The 17,043-nt window shown below is 44.0% G+C and overlaps 1 protein-coding gene across 7 annotated transcripts in view; it reads left to right on the forward strand.

Annotated features, from left to right (window-relative positions):
* The window catches only part of LOC139413246 (E3 ubiquitin-protein ligase MARCHF8-like), a 165,511-nt gene that overhangs the window by 131,521 nt on the left and 16,947 nt on the right, over positions 1-17,043 (forward strand). For 4 of the 7 annotated variants that reach the window (XM_071160402.1, XM_071160394.1, XM_071160422.1 and 1 more), the window contains 4 exons: positions 898-1,878; positions 11,232-11,412; positions 15,859-15,994; positions 16,782-16,796. In XM_071160402.1, coding sequence (XP_071016503.1) covers positions 898-1,878; positions 11,232-11,412; positions 15,859-15,994; positions 16,782-16,796 — 1,313 coding nt within the window. The remainder of the gene's footprint in view (positions 1-897; positions 1,879-11,231; positions 11,413-15,858; positions 15,995-16,781; positions 16,797-17,043) is intronic. The other 3 variants (XM_071160442.1, XM_071160412.1, XM_071160449.1) reach the window with 3 other exon arrangements.

Consider the following 17,043-nt stretch of genomic DNA (forward strand, 5'->3'; position numbering starts at 1 on the left):
ATGGATAGTTGATATTATGAAAGACGGGTCACAGATGCTGTTGCCTGATGCCAAACAGAATAGATAGGAGCTAGAGTTGGAAGTGAGGAGTTCTACACTGTACAGAAGAAGAACACATTATTGTCCATTGTCACATTGTCTGCTTTACACCAACCACCTTGTTTCCCTGTTTTAATTCTCCATCCTGTTTTCTTTCTTTGAATGCACGCTGGCCTTTTGTTTCATTTCTCTTTTTTCTACCCCTCTCTCCTCCCTCCTGCTTGTCTCTCTCCTCCCTCCTGCTTGTCTCTCTCCTCCCTCCTGCTTGTCTCTCTCCTCCCTCCTGCTTGTCTCTCTCCTCCCTCCTGCTTGTCTCTCTCCTCCCTCCTGCTTGTCTCTCTCCTCCCTCCTGCTTGTCTCTCTCCTCCCTCCTGCTTGTCTCTCTCCTCCCTCCTGCTTGTCTCTCTCCTCCCTCCTGCTTGTCTCTCTTCTCCTCCCTCCTGCTTGTCTCTCTTCTCCTCCCTCCTGCTTGTCTCTCTTCTCCTCCCTCCTGCTTGTCTCTCTTCTCCTCCCTCCTGCTTGTCTCTCTCCTCCCTCCTGCTTGTCTCTCTCCTCCCTCCTGCTTGTCTCTCTTCTCCTCTCTCCTGTACCGGTTTTCCGCTATCATCCACCTGTCCATGCCTTCATCCCTCCACTCCTCCAACTTCCATCCCTTCATCCCTCCACTCCTCCAACTTCCATCCCTTTATCCCTCCACTCCTCCAACTTCCATCCCTCCACTCCTCCAACTTCCATCCCTCCACTCCTCCAACTTCCATCCCTTCATCCCTCCACTCCTCCAACTTCCATCCCTTCATCCCTCCACTCCTCCAACTTCCATCCCTTCATCCCTCTATCCCTCCACTCCCTCACACACAGCCTTACCGCCACATCTCCAGATCAGTGCTCCCAGAAGCCTTTGCAGACCGCCGTGGTTCTATTGAACTCAAATGGCAAAACCTCTCAGGGGTCAGGAGGAGACATCTCCATGACAACGCTCTGCCTGGATGCACCCCCAGCCTTCAAGCCCCCCAAAGCCCGGGGCGGGGTCACATTCGGAACGGAATGGTTTTCATTGCTCCGCCCCTCCACAGTCAATGGGACACTGAAGTTTTCTCGCTCTCTGAACGATGTTGGCCAGCGCATGGATAGTCTCTGTAGTGGACTGCACTTCATAGACCGGACCTGTTCTGAAGGAGAGCTGGAGGTTAAACCCGAACCACCCAACACGGACCGGAAGTCCAAGGCACTCAACGGCAAAGCAGCCACACTCCCACACCAGGCCTCAAACCTACCTTTGTTCCCCACGCACACACACACCCACACACACCCTCACTTCGTCCCCTCGTTCACCAACAACTACAAATACCTCAACCCCCAACACTGCCTCCAACCTCCCTCTACCGGCGTCCCCCCTCCTCCTCCTCCTAACTCCCAGCTCCACCCTCCCAGCTCCAACCTCCTCCGCCTCTTCCTCCCTTTCTCTCGCTCCTCTACTTCGGCCAGTCTCCAGTGTTCTGAGCTGGGGAGCTACGATTCCCGCCTCCACATCGCCAAATCCTCCAGCGCCCTGATGGGGGGCAGTGAGCCTCCCCTGGGGGGAGCAGAGGACCTCTTGGGGGATGATGAGGTGTTCGAGGTCCCCAAGGGAAGGACAGGGGCTGGAATCCCAGGAAGAGATGCTGGAGGCGGGGTAGCGGCTCTCCTCGGGGAAGCCCCCCTCTGCTACATGGACGAAGACAGCGATCTGGACCAGTTTTCGTTTCTGGACCAGTGTTCGTCACCCACCCACTCAGAGAAAACAGGGCCGCTCACGCCAGGCCCACTCTCTCCCTATTCGCTGTCCGGAGACTGCTGCAGGTGGGTGATTCCTGGATTGTCACCCTGTGCTGTTTTGTGGTAGAGTTCCATAGAATGCCATTGCTGGATCCTGCTCACCCCTCCTGGGACGTGACGTAGTAGAGTCCTGTCCAGCCCATCCTGTGAAGTGGTAGAGCCTGAACACCCCTGTGACGTGACATGGAAGTAGAGTCCTTTGGTCCACCCCCGTTCAACCTTGCGGTGGTAGAGTCCTGTGGTCCACCCCCTTTTCACCTTCTGGTGGTAGATTCCTTCACGCCACACACTCCCTGCCCCCGCTCAAATTAGGTAGTTGTTCTGGGAAAGCCTGAACACCCCTGTGACGTGGAAGTAGAGTCCTGTGGTACACCCCCTTTCAACCTTGTGGTAGTAGAGTCCTGTGGTCCACCCCCTTTCAACCTTGTGGTGGTAGATTCCTGTGGTCCACCCCCCTTCAACCTTGTGGTGGTAGATTCCTGTGGTCCACCCCCCTTAAACCTTGTGGTGGTAGAGTCCTGTGGTCCACCCCCCTTCAACCTTGTGGTGGTAGAGTCCTGTGGTCCACCCCCTTCCAACCTTGCGGTGGTAGAGTCCTGCGATCCACCCCTTTCCAACCTTGCGGTGGTAGAGTCCTGCGATCCACCCCTTTCCAACCTTGCGGTGGTAGAGTCCTGTGGTCCACCCCCTTTCAACCTTGTGGTGGTAGTTTCCTGCACGCCACACACTCCCTGACCCAGCTCAAATGAGGTAGTTGTCCTGGGAGAGAGGAACATGAGCTCTCTGGGAGTGGGTTCAGGCTAGGGATCAACAGGCAGATTATTGGCTTCAAATAGCCTTATAAGGTATGACACACAGACGTATACACGCATACATGTATACACACACACACTTTGTGTCAGACCAAGGTCGGGTAGCTCATGACCTGACTCGTGTCAGGAGTATGTACTGTGTAGGCAAGTGTAGGTGTGTGAGTGCAAGGCTTGCGTGGGTGTGTTTTATTTTTCTACTTGCTAAGTAGGATTTAAATGATTAAGTCTGGCAATCCACAGGGACAGGCAGACAGACAGACAGACAGACAGACAGGCAGACAGAGAGACAGGCAGACAGAGAGAGGGGTGCGGATGGTGTTCTGACTTGACAGACAGACAGAGAGAGAGAGAGGGAAGTAGAGAGAGACAGAGACAGACGAACACACAGACACAGGTGGATGGTGTCCTGACTTGTTACTCCCTATAGAGACCAAGACAAGTATAGAACCTTAAGGAGCTTTGATTGCACTCTATTCCTAAAGTGGTGCACTATAAAGAGTAATAGGGTGCCATTTGGGATGTACTCATGGATTGAGATCACTACTGACACTTCCTGTTTGTATTTGTATTTATTATGGATCCCCATAACAGCTACTCTTCCTGGGGTCCCGCAAAATTAAGGCAGTTTATACAATTTTAAAATAGTACAATACATTCACAGATTTCACAACACACTGTGTGCCCTCAGGCCCCTTCTCCACCACTACCACATATCTACAGTACTAAATCCATGTGTATCTATAGTGTGTGTGTGTGTGTGTGTGTGTGTGTGTGTGTGTGTGTGTGTGTGTGTGTGTGTGTGTGTGTGTGTGTGTGTGTGTGTGTGTGTGTGTGTGTGTGTGTGTGTGTGTGTGTGTGTGTGTGTGTGTGTGTGTGTCTGTGCCAATGTTTGTGTTGTTTCACAGTCCCCATAAGGTGTTTTTTAATCTGTTTTTTAAATATAATTTTACTGCTTGTGTCAGTTACTTGATGTGGAATAGATTTCCATGTAGTCATGGCTCTATGTAGTACTGTGTGCCTCCCATTGTCTGTTCTGGACTTGGGGACTGTGAAGAGACCTCTTGTGGCATGTCTTGTGGGATATGCATGGGTGTCCGAGCTGTGGGCCAGTAGTTTAGACAGACAGCTTGGTGCATTCAACATGTCAATACCTCTCATAAATAAAAGTATTGATTAAGTCAATCTCTCCTCCACTTTTAGCCAGGAAAGATTGACATGCATATTATTAATATTAGCTCTCCAAGGGCCAGCCGTGCTGCCCTGTTCTGAGCCAATTGCAATTTTCCTGTCCTTTTTTGTGGCACTTGACCACACGACTGAACAGTAGTCAAGGTACGACAAAACTAGGGCCTGTAGGACCTGCCCTGGGGACAGATACAACAAATGTCACTGCAAAATAAAACAATTCTGCAAACACCTCCAAATACATTTGATCAAGTTCACTATTGCGACAGTATTTCCTTTAGATACTGTCTTGTCCTAATTCCAATACTTCCAAATTATACAGATATTATAATGCTCGTTCATGACAAGTCTGAATTAAAACAGGAAGGACCTGCCGCTTTATTATAGACAGACTTCTCCCCATCTTAGCTACTACTGCATCAATATGTTTTGACCATGACAGTTTACAATCTAGTGTTTCTCCAAACAGTTCAGTCATCTCAACTTGCTCAATTTCCACATTATTTATTACAAGATTTAGTTGAGGTTTAGGGTTTAGTGAGTGTTTTTCCAAATACAATGCTTTTAGTTTTAGAAATATTTATTATAACTATATATTATATAACTATAATATTATAACTTATTCCTTGCCACCCACTCTGAAACTAACTGCAGCTTTTTGTTGAGGGTTGCAGTCATTTTAGTCGCTGTAGTAGCTGACGTGTATAGCGTTGAGTCATCTGCATACATAGAAACTCTGGCTTTACTCAAAGTATGTTGTTAGTAAAAATTGGAAAAAGCAAGGTGCCTAAACAGCTACCCTGGGGATTTCCTGATTCTAACTGGATTATATTTGATAGGCTTCCATTAAAGAACACCTTCTGTGTTTCGTTAGACAAGTAACTCTTTATCCACATTATAGCAGGGGGTATTAAGCCATAACACAGGTTTTTCCAGCAGCAGACTATGATCAATAATGTCAAAAGCTGCACTGAAGTCTAACAAGACAGCCCCCACAATCATTTTATCAATTTCTCTCAGCCAATCATCAGTCATTTGTGTAAGTGCTGTGCTTGTTGAGTGTCCTTCCCTATAAGCATGCTGAAATTCTGTTGTCGATTTGTTTACTGTAAAATAGCATTGTATCTGGTCAAACACATTTTTTTCTAGAAGTTTACTAAGGGTTGGTGACAGGCTGATTGGTCAGCTATTTGAACCAGTAAAGAGGGCTTTACTATTCTTGGGTAGCGCTTCCCTCCAGGCCTGAGGGCACACACTCTCTAGTAGGCTTAAATTAAAGATGCGGCAAATAGGAGTGGCAATATCGTCAGCTATTATCCTCAGTCATTTTCCATCTAGATTTTCAGACCCTGGTGGCTTGTCATTGTTGATAGACAACAATATTTTTTTTCACCTCTTCCACACTGACTTTCTGGATTTCAAAAGTACAATTCTTGTCTTTCATAATTTGGTCCAATATACTTGGATGTGTAGTGTCTGCGTTTGTTGCTGGCATGTCATCCCTAAGTTTGCTTATCTTGCCAATGAAAAAGTCATTAAAGTAGTTTGCAATATCAGTGGGCTTTGTGATGAATGAGCCATCTGATTCAATGAATGAAGGAGCCGAGTAGGCTTTTTTCCCCAAAATGTCATTTAAGGTGCCCCAAAGCTTTTTACTATATTTCTTTATATAATTTATCTTTGTTTCGTAGTGTAGTTTCTTTTCATTTAGTTTAGTCACATGATTTCTTAATAATTTGCAGTATGTTTGCCAATCAGTTGGGCTGCCAGACTTAATTGCCATACCTTTTGTCTCTTCCCTCTCAACCATACAATTTTTCAATCCCCCATCAATCCAAGGGGATTTAACAGTTTTTACAGTCCTTTTATTAATGGGTGCTTATTAGTAACTGGAATAAGTAGTTTCATAAATGCATCAAGTGCAGCGTCTGGTTGTTCCTCATTACACACCACAGACCAGCAAATTTTCTTTACATCATCAACATATGAATCACCACAAAACTTCTTGTATGACCTCTTACACACTATATTAGGCCCAGCCTTTGGTTTTCCTAGATATGGCTGTTATATTATGCTTTGCCACCCACTCTGTTCATTCTGCTCCACTCTGTCCTGGCTGCTAGCCTAATGCAACAGTCTTTCTGACACATTATTGGAGTGACTCTCCCCGGTTCGGCTTGAATCTGAACAAGAGGCAATGATTAGAAATCGAGCCAGCGCAAATGTGTTACCAATGGAAAGGAGATGTTATAGATCAATGCTGACTTGTACGGACGTACCACTCAGAGCAGAGAAAACTGAGAAGGTTTTTCCATTGAAACAATGGTATTATATTATTAAACACAGTGGAGAGGAGAACGTTATTCAACTGCTTATTGGATGTTGACTGTGATCAGGGTGTATGAGGGAGGAACAGAGGAGGAACAGAGGAGAGCTTTAGATGTGACTGTCATCAGGGGCCTCATTTATGAAAGTTGTGTTCTAAAACATGCATATGCTACATTTTTCACGCAATAGTTGGCTTTTATAAAAACTTAATTTGACATGTGAATGTGCTTATCCTACCGTAAACGATCATGCCGTCAAATAGTTTCTAATGGTTGAAGTCTTGCATTGCAAGAAGGTAATAGTAGACTAGTAGTAGACTTGTGCAAATGTGAAATATATACTGAGTGTAAAAAACATTAGGAACACCTTCCTAATATTAAATTGAACAACCTCTATTCATCAGGGCATGGACTCTGCAAGGTGTTGAAAGGGTTCCAAAGGGATGCTGGCCCATGTTGACTCCAATGCTTTCCACAGTTGTGTCAAGTTGGCTGGCCGTTCTTGATACAAACAGGAAACTGTTGAGTGAAAAAAATAGGGGCGTTTCAGTTCTTGACACAAACCAGTGTGCCTGGCACCTATTACCATACCCTGTTCAAAGGCACTTATTTTGTCTTGCCCATTCACCATCTGAACGGCACACATACACAATCCATGTCTCAATTGTCTGAAGGCTTAAAATTCTATCTTTAACCTGTCTCCTCCCCTTCATCTACACTGATTTGAGGTGGATTTAACAAGTGACATCAATAAGGGATCATAGTTTTCACCTGGATTCACCTGGTCAGTCTGTCATGGAAAGAGCAGGTGTTCTTAATAACCATTGCAGAATAAATTATTCACCTTTTCTGGCCATGATTATTTAATGTCCCCAAAGTAGCCATACAACAAATGACCATCCTCATCGGACTGGTCCACAACAATTTGCAAAAACAATAGACTGTTAGAAAGGGTCACCTGCTGGGCACAGACATCAATTTAACGTCCATTCCACGTTAGTTCAATATCATTTCATTGAAATGATGTGAAAGCATAGTTGATTCAACCAGTGTGTGCCCTGGGGACAGATACAACAAATGTCACTGCAAAATAAAACAATTCTGCAAACACCTCCAAATACATTTGATCAAGTTCACTATTGCGACAGTATTTCCTTTAGATACTGTCTTGTCCTAATTCCAATACTTCCAAATTATACAGATATTATAATGCTTGTTCATGACAAGTCTGAATTAAAACAGGAAACTTGTATGTTTGGCGGGCGCCAAGTTTAAAGACAGATAGATGATGAAATATTCATACAGAGAGCGAGAGAGGGATTAGGAATAATCATTCTGTTTACATCATGTTTCCCGCTGGCATTTGAATGCGTTTCATGTTGAGATGCTCTGCTAGTGTCCATGGCACTTACCATCTCACTATCTCTGCTCAAGAAGGTGTGTTCTGGCTGACAAAGCTAGGCAAATTGAATCCCTGTTTCTATCATATTCCCAGCCAGCAGCATGCTAGTCTATTTACCTCAATTTTGTCCCCACTCAACAGTCTGGTAAAACATCATCTCACACACTATCTGAATACTATTCTAAATGTCTCATGCTTTATGACTACTGTTATGGAGTCAGACTGGTATGGTACATGTTTCTCAGTGATTTGCAGGGCCGCAAACAAACACCACACACACTCTCCCTCCACGCCTCTCTCCTCTTCTCCTCCCCAGCCATAATCACTAAGAACTACCTCCTCTCTCTCCCTCCATCCCACTCTCCTCTTCTCCTCCCCAGCCATAACCACTAAGAACTACCTCCTCTCTCTCCCTCCACGCCTCTCTCCTCTTCTCCTCCCCAGCCATAACCACTAAGAACTACCTCCTCTCTCTCCCTCCACGCCTCTCTCCTCTTCTCCTCCCCAGCCATAACCACTAAGAACTACCTCCTCTCTCTCCCTCCACGCCTCTCTCCTCTTCTCCTCCCCAGCCATAACCACTAAGAACTACCTCCTCTCTCTCCCTCCATCCCAATCGCTCCTCTTCTCCTCCCTAGCCATAATCACTAAGAACTACCTTCCCTCTCTCCCTCCAACCCACTCTCTCCTCTTCTCCTCCCTAGCCATAATCACTAAGAACTACCTTCCCTCTCTCACTCCATCCCAATCTCTCCTCTTCTCCTCCCTAGCCATAATCACTAAGAACTACCTTCCCTCTCTCCCTCCAACCCACTCTCTCCTCTTCTCCTCCCCAGCCATAACCAATAGAACTACCTCCTATCTATCCTTCCTCCATCCATCCACGCCTATCTCCTCCTTAGTCTGTTTTTGAAGAAGTCATAATGCTGTTCTGTTTTCCCTCCTCCTTTCTTTATGTTGTCATTTAATCACACCTACCTCCCCGACTCAACCTAGATGTGTGTGTGTGTGTGTGTGTGTGTGTGTGTGTGTGTGTGTGTGTGTGTGTGTGTGTGTGTGTGTGTGTGTGTGTGTGTGTGTGTGTGTGTGTGTGTGTGTGTGTGTGTGTGTGTGTGTGTGTGTGTGTGTGTGTGTGTGTGTGTGTGTGTGTGTATAGGGAGAGGGTGTGTGTATAGGGAGAGGGTGTGTGTGTATAGGGAGAGGGTGTGTGTGTATAGGTAGAGGGGGTGTGTGTGTATAGGTAGAGGGGGTGTGTGTGTATAGGGAGAGGGTGTGTGTGTGTATAGGGAGAGGGTGTGTGTGTGTATAGGGAGAGGGTGTGTATAGGGAGAGGGTGTGTGTGTGTATAGGGAGAGGGTGTGTGTGTGTGTATAGGGAGAGGGTGTGTGTGTGTGTATAGGGAGAGGGTGTGTGTGTGTATAGGGAGAGGGTGTGTGTGTGTATAGGGAGAGGGTGTGTGTATGTATAGGGAGAGGGTGTGTGTGTGTGTATAGGGAGAGGGTGTGTGTGTGTATAGGGAGAGGGTGTGTGTGTGTATAGGGAGAGGGTGTGTGTGTGTATAGGGAGAGGGTGTGTGTGTATAGGGAGAGGGTGTTTGTGTGTATAGGGAGAGGGTGTGTGTGTATAGGGAGAGGAGGTGTGTGTCTGGAGGTAATAACACTGTATCAGTAACTGACTGGAGGTAATAACTCTGTATCAGTAACTGCCTGGAGGTAATAACTCTGTATCAGTAACTGCCTGGAGGTAATAACTCTGTATCAGTAACTGTCTGGAGTGCAGAAATTACTGAAGCTGGAGACTCATGTCTCCCTCACTAGCTTTAAGCACCAGCTGTCAGAGCAGCTTACAGATTACTGCACCTGTACATAGCCCATCTGTAAATAGCCCATCCAACTACCTCGTCCCCATATTGATTTAGTTTTTTTTGCTCCTTTGCACCCCAGTATCTCTACTTGCACATTCATCTTCTGCACATCTATCACTCCAGTGTTTAATTGCTATATTGTAATTACTTTGCCACTATGGCCTATTTATTGCCTTATCTCCCTTATCCTACCTCATTTGCACACACATGCATATAGCCTTTTTCTATTGTATTATTGTCTGGAAGTAATAACTGTCTGGAGGTAATAACTCTGTATTATTTACTGTCTGGAGGTAATAACTCTGTATTATTTACTGTCTGGAGGTAATAACTCTGTATTATTTACTGTCTGGAGGTAATAACTCTGTATTATTTACTGTCTGGAGGTAATAACTATGTATCAGTAACTGTCTGGAAGTAATAACTTTATCATTAACTGTCTGGAAGTAATAGCTGTCTGGGGGTAATAACTCTGTATTATTTACTGTCTGGAGGTAATAACTATGTATCAGTAACTGTCTGGAAGTAATAACTTTATCATTAACTGTCTGGAAGTAATAACTGTCTGGAGGTAATAACTCTGTATTATTTACTGTCTGGAGGTAATAACTATGTATCAGTAACTGTCTGGAAGTAATAACTGTCTGGAGGTAATAACTCTGTATTATTTACTGTCTGGAGGTAATAACTATGTATCAGTAACTGTCTGGAAGTAATAACTTTATCATTAACTGTCTGGAAGTAATAGCTGTCTGGGGGTAATACATTTATCATTAACTGTCTGTAAGTAATAACTTTATCATTAACTGTCTGTAAGTAGTAACTGTCTGGGGGTAATAACTGTATCATTAACTGTCTGGGGGTAATAACTCTATCATTAACTGTCTGGAAGTAATAACTGTCTGGGGTTAATAACTCTATCAGTAACTGTCTGGGGGTAATAACTCTATCAGTAACTGTCTGGAAGTAATAACTCTATCAGTAACTGTCTGGGGGTAATAACTCTATCAGTAACTGTCTGGAAGTAATAACTTTATCATTAACTGTCTGGGGGTAATAACTCTATCAGTAACTGTCTGTAAGTAATAACTTTATCAGTAACTGTCTGGAAGTAATAACTGTCTGGGGGTAATAACTCTATCAGTAACTGTCTGTAAGTAATAACTTTATCATTAACTGTCTGGGGGTAATAACTCTATCATTAACTGTCTGGAAGTAATAACTGTCTGGGGTTAATAACTCTATCAGTAACTGTCTGGGGGTAATAACTCTATCAGTAACTGTCTGGGGGTAATAACTCTATCAGTAACTGTCTGGGGGTAATAACTCTATCAGTAACTGTCTGGGGGTAATAACTCTATCAGTAACTGTCTGTAAGTAATAACTTTATCAGTAACTGTCTGGAAGTAATAACTGTCTGGAAGTAATAACTCTATCAGTAACTTTCTATAGGCTGTAACAACAAACTGTGGAGTAAGTCAAGGGGTGTGTATGAATACTTTCTGAAGGCACTGTATATATCTTTTTTATTGAAGCTTTATTTAAGTCATGTAAGAACAAGTTCTTATTTATAATGATGACCTACCAGGGAACAGTGGGTGCCTTGTTCAGGGGCAGAATGACAGATTTTTACATTGTCAGCTCGGGGATTCGATCCAGCAACCTTTCGGTTACTGGCCCAACGTTCTACCCACTAGGCTAGCTGCCGTCCCAATAGCTGTGTATCTGCTATGGTGTACTTATCTGTGTCTGTAACTGACCCTGTGTGTCTGTGTCTCTCTCTGTAGGATCTGTCACTGTGAAGGAGATGATGAGAGCCCGTTGATAACACCGTGCCACTGTACGGGCAGCCTGCGTTTCGTCCACCAGGCGTGCCTGCAGCAGTGGATCAAGTCCTCAGACACACGCTGCTGTGAACTTTGCAAGTACCAGTTCATCATGCAGACCAAGCTGAAACCCCTGCGCAAGGTGAGACAGAAGGACTGTGTGTGTGTGTGTGTGCGTGTGTGTGTGTGTGTGTGTGTGTGTGTGTGTGTGTGTGTGTGTGTGGGTGTGCGGGTGTGCGCAGTGTTTTTGTCTAGCATCGGCTGTTGGCTACAGCATATAGCCGGTTGCACACTCATTTTCAGCTGGATACTTTCTTCACTTAAATTATCTAAGCAAGTTTTTACCATTCGCAAGTCAGAAACAACGTTAGCCAAGCCCTCTCCCACTAGAATGAATGAAATGCATCTTCTAGCGATCTATTCATTGGACAGGAGCCTGTCAGGGAAACACAGTGATGACAGGGAAACACTGCTGGTTTGACAGTCTGCTGTCTGTCTCGCCTCCTGGTACCTGTGTGTCTGTTGTGTACGCAGTGGTCAAATACATGGAGGAGAAAGCATGCTGCTTCTTACCACAATGTTGTAACGATGAGTCGAAATCCACTCAGCCTATTGTTTTCTGGAAAAGTGATTTATTTTCTTTTGCGTGTTTGGTATGCAGCCACGAAGTGCTGGCACCTAGGCTTACTGTGGTTTGATTGACGAACAGCAAGCTTGACTAGTTTATACATGGTGTCAAACTGACAGAATGAAGTCCATCTCATGTATCCTTGCCATTCATAAATCACATAATGTAGTTATACTGTATTGCATCAGGACTTGCCAGTCCATCAGGACTTGCCAGACAGTGATGTTAAAGTGATCGACTGGTCAGTAGCCTACCCAATCGCATCGGTAAGAGAGACATACATTTGCATACTGGTAGGCTTTTTGCCGATTATCTTCAGATAAATAATGAAAACATTCGATGAAGACGGTGAATCCTCCTCACTGCAGAAACAATAGGTAGGCTAGTGGAGATAGAGCCTCACTCTGGTCCAAAATATGATCACAGAATATGGATTGAATTGGTTTAAATGCTGATGATACTTACATGGTATTTTCAAAGATATTGATCCATGTCTACTGATTTAGTCAAAGTGTTGACAATGGACTAGTTGACTGTTCTGTGTAGCAAAGCCCGTATTTAACACCTGTTTCATTCCTCAGTCATACCTGTATTGCAGATAGCTGAGAACATTTCTCTTAAAAGGAAGATTGAAGCCTGTGCAAGTCAGCAGACTCTTACAAGATTCTTTAAGAAGAAATATGTGGGTCAGTTGTCAAACAAGTGTTTTTTTTTAGAATAAACAACATACTGCAATTCACAAACAGAGTTGCAAACACTTATTGAAATTCTTTCACTAGTTGACCGGTTCTATCTCGTCTCTTAACACGTATAGACCCCGAACTTCATTCAGACTGTCACGTTCTCACCTTACTTCCTTTGTTATGTCTTTGTTTTAGTTTGGTCAGGGCGTGAGTTGGGGTGGGTTGTCTATGTTCTTTTTTCTATGTTATATTTTCTACGTGTTTGGCCTAGTATGGTTCTCAATCAGAGGCAGGTGTCGTTCGTTGTCTCTGATTGAGAATCATACTTAGGTAGCCTTTTCCCACCTGTGTTTTGTGGGTGATTATTTTCTGTTTAGTGTTTTTCGTCACCTTACAAGACTGTTCGTTTGTTGTTTTGTTGTTTTTGTTCAGTGTTCAGTTGTTTTATAAAAAAGATGAACACTTACCACGCTGCGCTTTGGTCCTCCTCTCCTTCCACTGAAGACAACCGTTACACAGACCCAGACCCAGAACTTCATTCAGACCCAGAACTTCATTCAGACCTAGACCCAGAACTTCATTCAGACCCAGAACTTCATTCAGACCCAGAACTTCATTCAGACCCAGACCCAGAACTTCATTCAGACCCAGAACTTCATTCAGACCCAGAACTTCATTCAGACCCAGACCCAGAACTTAATTCAGACCCAGAACTTCATTCAGACCCAGACCCAGAACTTCATTCAGACCCAGAACTTCATTCAGACCCAGAACTTAATTCAGACCCAGAACTTCATTCAGACCCAGACCCAGTACTTCATTCAGACCCAGAACTTCATTCAGACCCAGACCCAGAACTTAATTCAGACCCAGAACTTCATTCAGACCCAGACCCAGAACTTCATTCAGACCCAGAACTTAATTCAGACCCAGAACTGCATTCAGACCCAGAACTGCATTCAGACCCAGACCCAGAACTTCATTCAGACCCAGAACTTAATTCAGACCCAGAACTGCATTCAGACCCAGACCCAGAACTTCATTCAGCATCTGTTCTGGTTTAAAAAAAAAAAATTGAAAAAGTGCACACAATTTGTTTGATTTTAAAATGTAACCTTACATTTTTAAGAGGGTGGAAATTTGGGCAATTTACTTATTTTTTTCTGTTTTAATAAAATACATAATTTGAAGAACAAACATAATTGTGGCAACTCATATCTTGCAGTAAAATAGTTTAATCTCAAGAGAAGACAGGTTAAATGTCCTGATCATATAGGCCTATGACTAGACAGTACTGGATCTCAAAAAACAAACAATACACTGAATTCATACATTTTCAGTCATTTAAAATGTAAACACAATACCACAACAAATTGTTCCAATCTGGGCGGGAAACTCAATAAAGTATTGAGTCATTTCACTGTGTATTTCAGATGGAATCAAGGCATTAGAATGTTCCAGAGGCCACCAAAATGGAGCTTGTTCAGTCCGGGGGATCCTGGCTTATTTGGCTGGCGTGTGTGTGTGTGTGTGTGTGTGTGTGTGTGTGTGTGTGTGTGTGTGTGTGTGTGTGTGTGTGTGTGTGTGTGTGTGTGTGTGTGTGTGTGTGTGTGTGTGTCTGTGTGTGTGTCTGTGTGTGTGTGTGTGTGTGTGTCTGTGTGTCTGTGTGTCTGTGTGTCTGTGTGTCTGTGTGTCTGTGTGTCTGTGTCTGTGTCTGTGTCTGTGTCTGTGTCTGTGTCTGTGTCTGTGTCTGTGTCTGTCTGTCTGTGTGTGTCTGTGCGTGTGTGCGCGCGTGCGCGCGTGCGTGCGTGCGCTTGCAATACACTCATTCTATTCTAGTTCTTCACTCCCAGAGATGGCTGTGACCTGAAAATTCAGATGTGACCCCCACTTGAAGACACTGCCATGACAGAAAGCTGTTTTAATGATCTAATACTGATAAGAGTAGCAAGACATGGGGTTTAAGGCTTTGAAGAAGATTTCAGTGGAGAATTTGGAGTGGTTTTGACATGATACACTCTTGTTTCAGGCATGCTTCCAGATTCAACATTTTAATACAAATGATTTCACTGTCGATTAATTGAACAAAAGCACTTAAATATAGGCCATTCTGTTAATAGTCTTGAGTCCCCGTTGAGGGACACACACACACACACAGTCTTGTACAGCTGACCTTGTGGGGACACACCAATTCAGTCTCATTCAAAATCCTATTTTCCCTAACCCTAACCCGTACTCTTACCCTAACCTTAATGCCTTTCATGTTCTCCCGCCCTCTCCAGACCGGTCTGATGTACAATATAGAAACCGGGCAGAAAGTTGCAATAGGCCTGTGCAACCTAAGGTTTAATACCAGCATAAACCGAAACCCTCTTAAACCTAACCTTAACCCTAAACTTAATCCAAAAACCTAACCCTAAACTTAACTTTAGCTCCTAAACCTAACCCTAAAACTAACCCTAAACCTAACCCTAGCTCCTAAACCTAACCCTAAAACTAACCCTAGCTCATAGCCCTTAATGTAATTCTAACCCTAACACTACTTCTAACCTTAACCCTAAACCCCCTAGAGATCATGGGGACCAACAACATGTCCCCAGTTGGTCAAATGACTTCGACTCCACAAGAATAGTTAAACACACACACACACACACATCTTATACCCCCTTTCTGACAAAGAAGAGTGGATGGGCAGAGTGCTCCTCTCCCTGTTCCCCATTCAGTCATCCCTCTCAGGGCTCCCTTTCCTTCATTTCATCAAATCAATACCAGAAAGCTGAAAAATACATTGTGGCCATTGGCCTTTCATGCTTGTTCTAAAGAATTTCAAAGCATGTCGACATCTATGAAGGTTATTGAGAGATTGCATCAGATATTCAGATGTGTAATGTACCAATATGTATTTGAATTTGACCATTGGTTTCATGGATCAATAAAGAAACCCTCCTGGGTGTTGGATCTATGAGAGGTCTAACGATGTGGTTGATTGGTACTGGACAGCTGATAAATTGTTAACCAGAATCAGTGTGTAACTGAATGATCCACATTACACTGACTGAATGATGGCCATCAAATATTTAGCACTCAGTTTAAGCAGCTTCTGAAGAGGGAATTTTTTGCCAGACTGCAAAAGTCCATTGATAGTCAATCGCCCAAACCCTGTCCAAAAGAACACAATGGAGTCTTTGAGTGTGTGTGCATGTGTGTGTTTGTGTGGGTCTGACTTGACCTCTTTAGTTTCTCTCTCTCTCTCTCTCTCTCTCTCTCCCTCTCTCAGTGGGAGAAGCTTCAGATGACGTCTAGTGAGAGGAGGAAGATCATTTGTTCTGTGACGTTCCATGTCATCGCCATCACCTGCGTGGTGTGGTCCCTCTACGTGCTCATCGACCGCACTGCAGACGAGATCAGAGCAGGTTAGCACAAAACCACCATAACACCCTTCAGCATGGACACTGCACACCACATACTCTTCAATTCTTTCACTGCATGCTAAAAACACCACTACACACCTTAGAACAGCCACACACCCCTCAGCATGGACAGTGCACGCCAATAAGCACCACAACACCCTTCACTTAATACAGTGACGGCAAAAACACAATACACAATTCTAGTACCGTACAAAATGACACATATACACACACACACTCTCTCGGGTCATGCCCGTTCACACAGATTGACATGTTGTGTTTCTGCTCTGATCGTTATAATAGTTAGTACCCATCCGTAATAACAGGCCAGTGTATCTCTTTCACTGTCTTCTTACATCAAGTCATATGGCAGCTAGTACTCTCAGCATGGCGCAAGACAATTAGGACGTTTTTTCTGGGTCTGTTAAGATGTTATTGTACTGGTAAGGAGCGGCAGGTAGCCTAGTGGTTAGAGTGTTGGGCCAGTAAGCGAAAGGTTGCTAGATCAAATCCCCAAGCTGACAAGGTAAAAAAGGCAGTTAACCCACTGTTCCTAGGCCATCATTGTAAATAAGAATTTGTTCTTAACTGACTTGCCTAGTTAAATAAAGGTTCAATTTAAAAAAGGAGAAAGGATGGGAGAGAGAGAACCACCATCTGTTTTCACGAGTTTGACTAGGGAGTATACTGGCATGTTATACTGTATAGTGTACATTCAATCATCTGTTCTCTCTCTCTCTCTCTCTGTCACTGGTAATACTTTGTAATGACAACCTCTTCACCCATGCAGCCGGAAGAATCCCAGGTAAATTTTTCACCTTTGACCTTTAACCCTGTTTTATGTCATTTCCTGTGAGACTGGGCTCTGGTGTGTAGGTCTTTCTCTCATTTCAAATCACATATTATTTGTCACATGCTTCGTAAACAACATGTGAACTAACAGTGGAATGCTTCCTCACGAGCCTTTCCCAACAATACAGAGAAAGAGAAAATAGAGAAATAATAGAAAAGTAAATCAAGTAATAATAGATACACAATGAGTACCGATAATA

The sequence above is a fragment of the Oncorhynchus clarkii genome, chromosome 1 (assembly GCF_045791955.1).
Source record: "Oncorhynchus clarkii lewisi isolate Uvic-CL-2024 chromosome 1, UVic_Ocla_1.0, whole genome shotgun sequence".
NCBI lineage: Eukaryota > Metazoa > Chordata > Actinopteri > Salmoniformes > Salmonidae > Oncorhynchus > Oncorhynchus clarkii.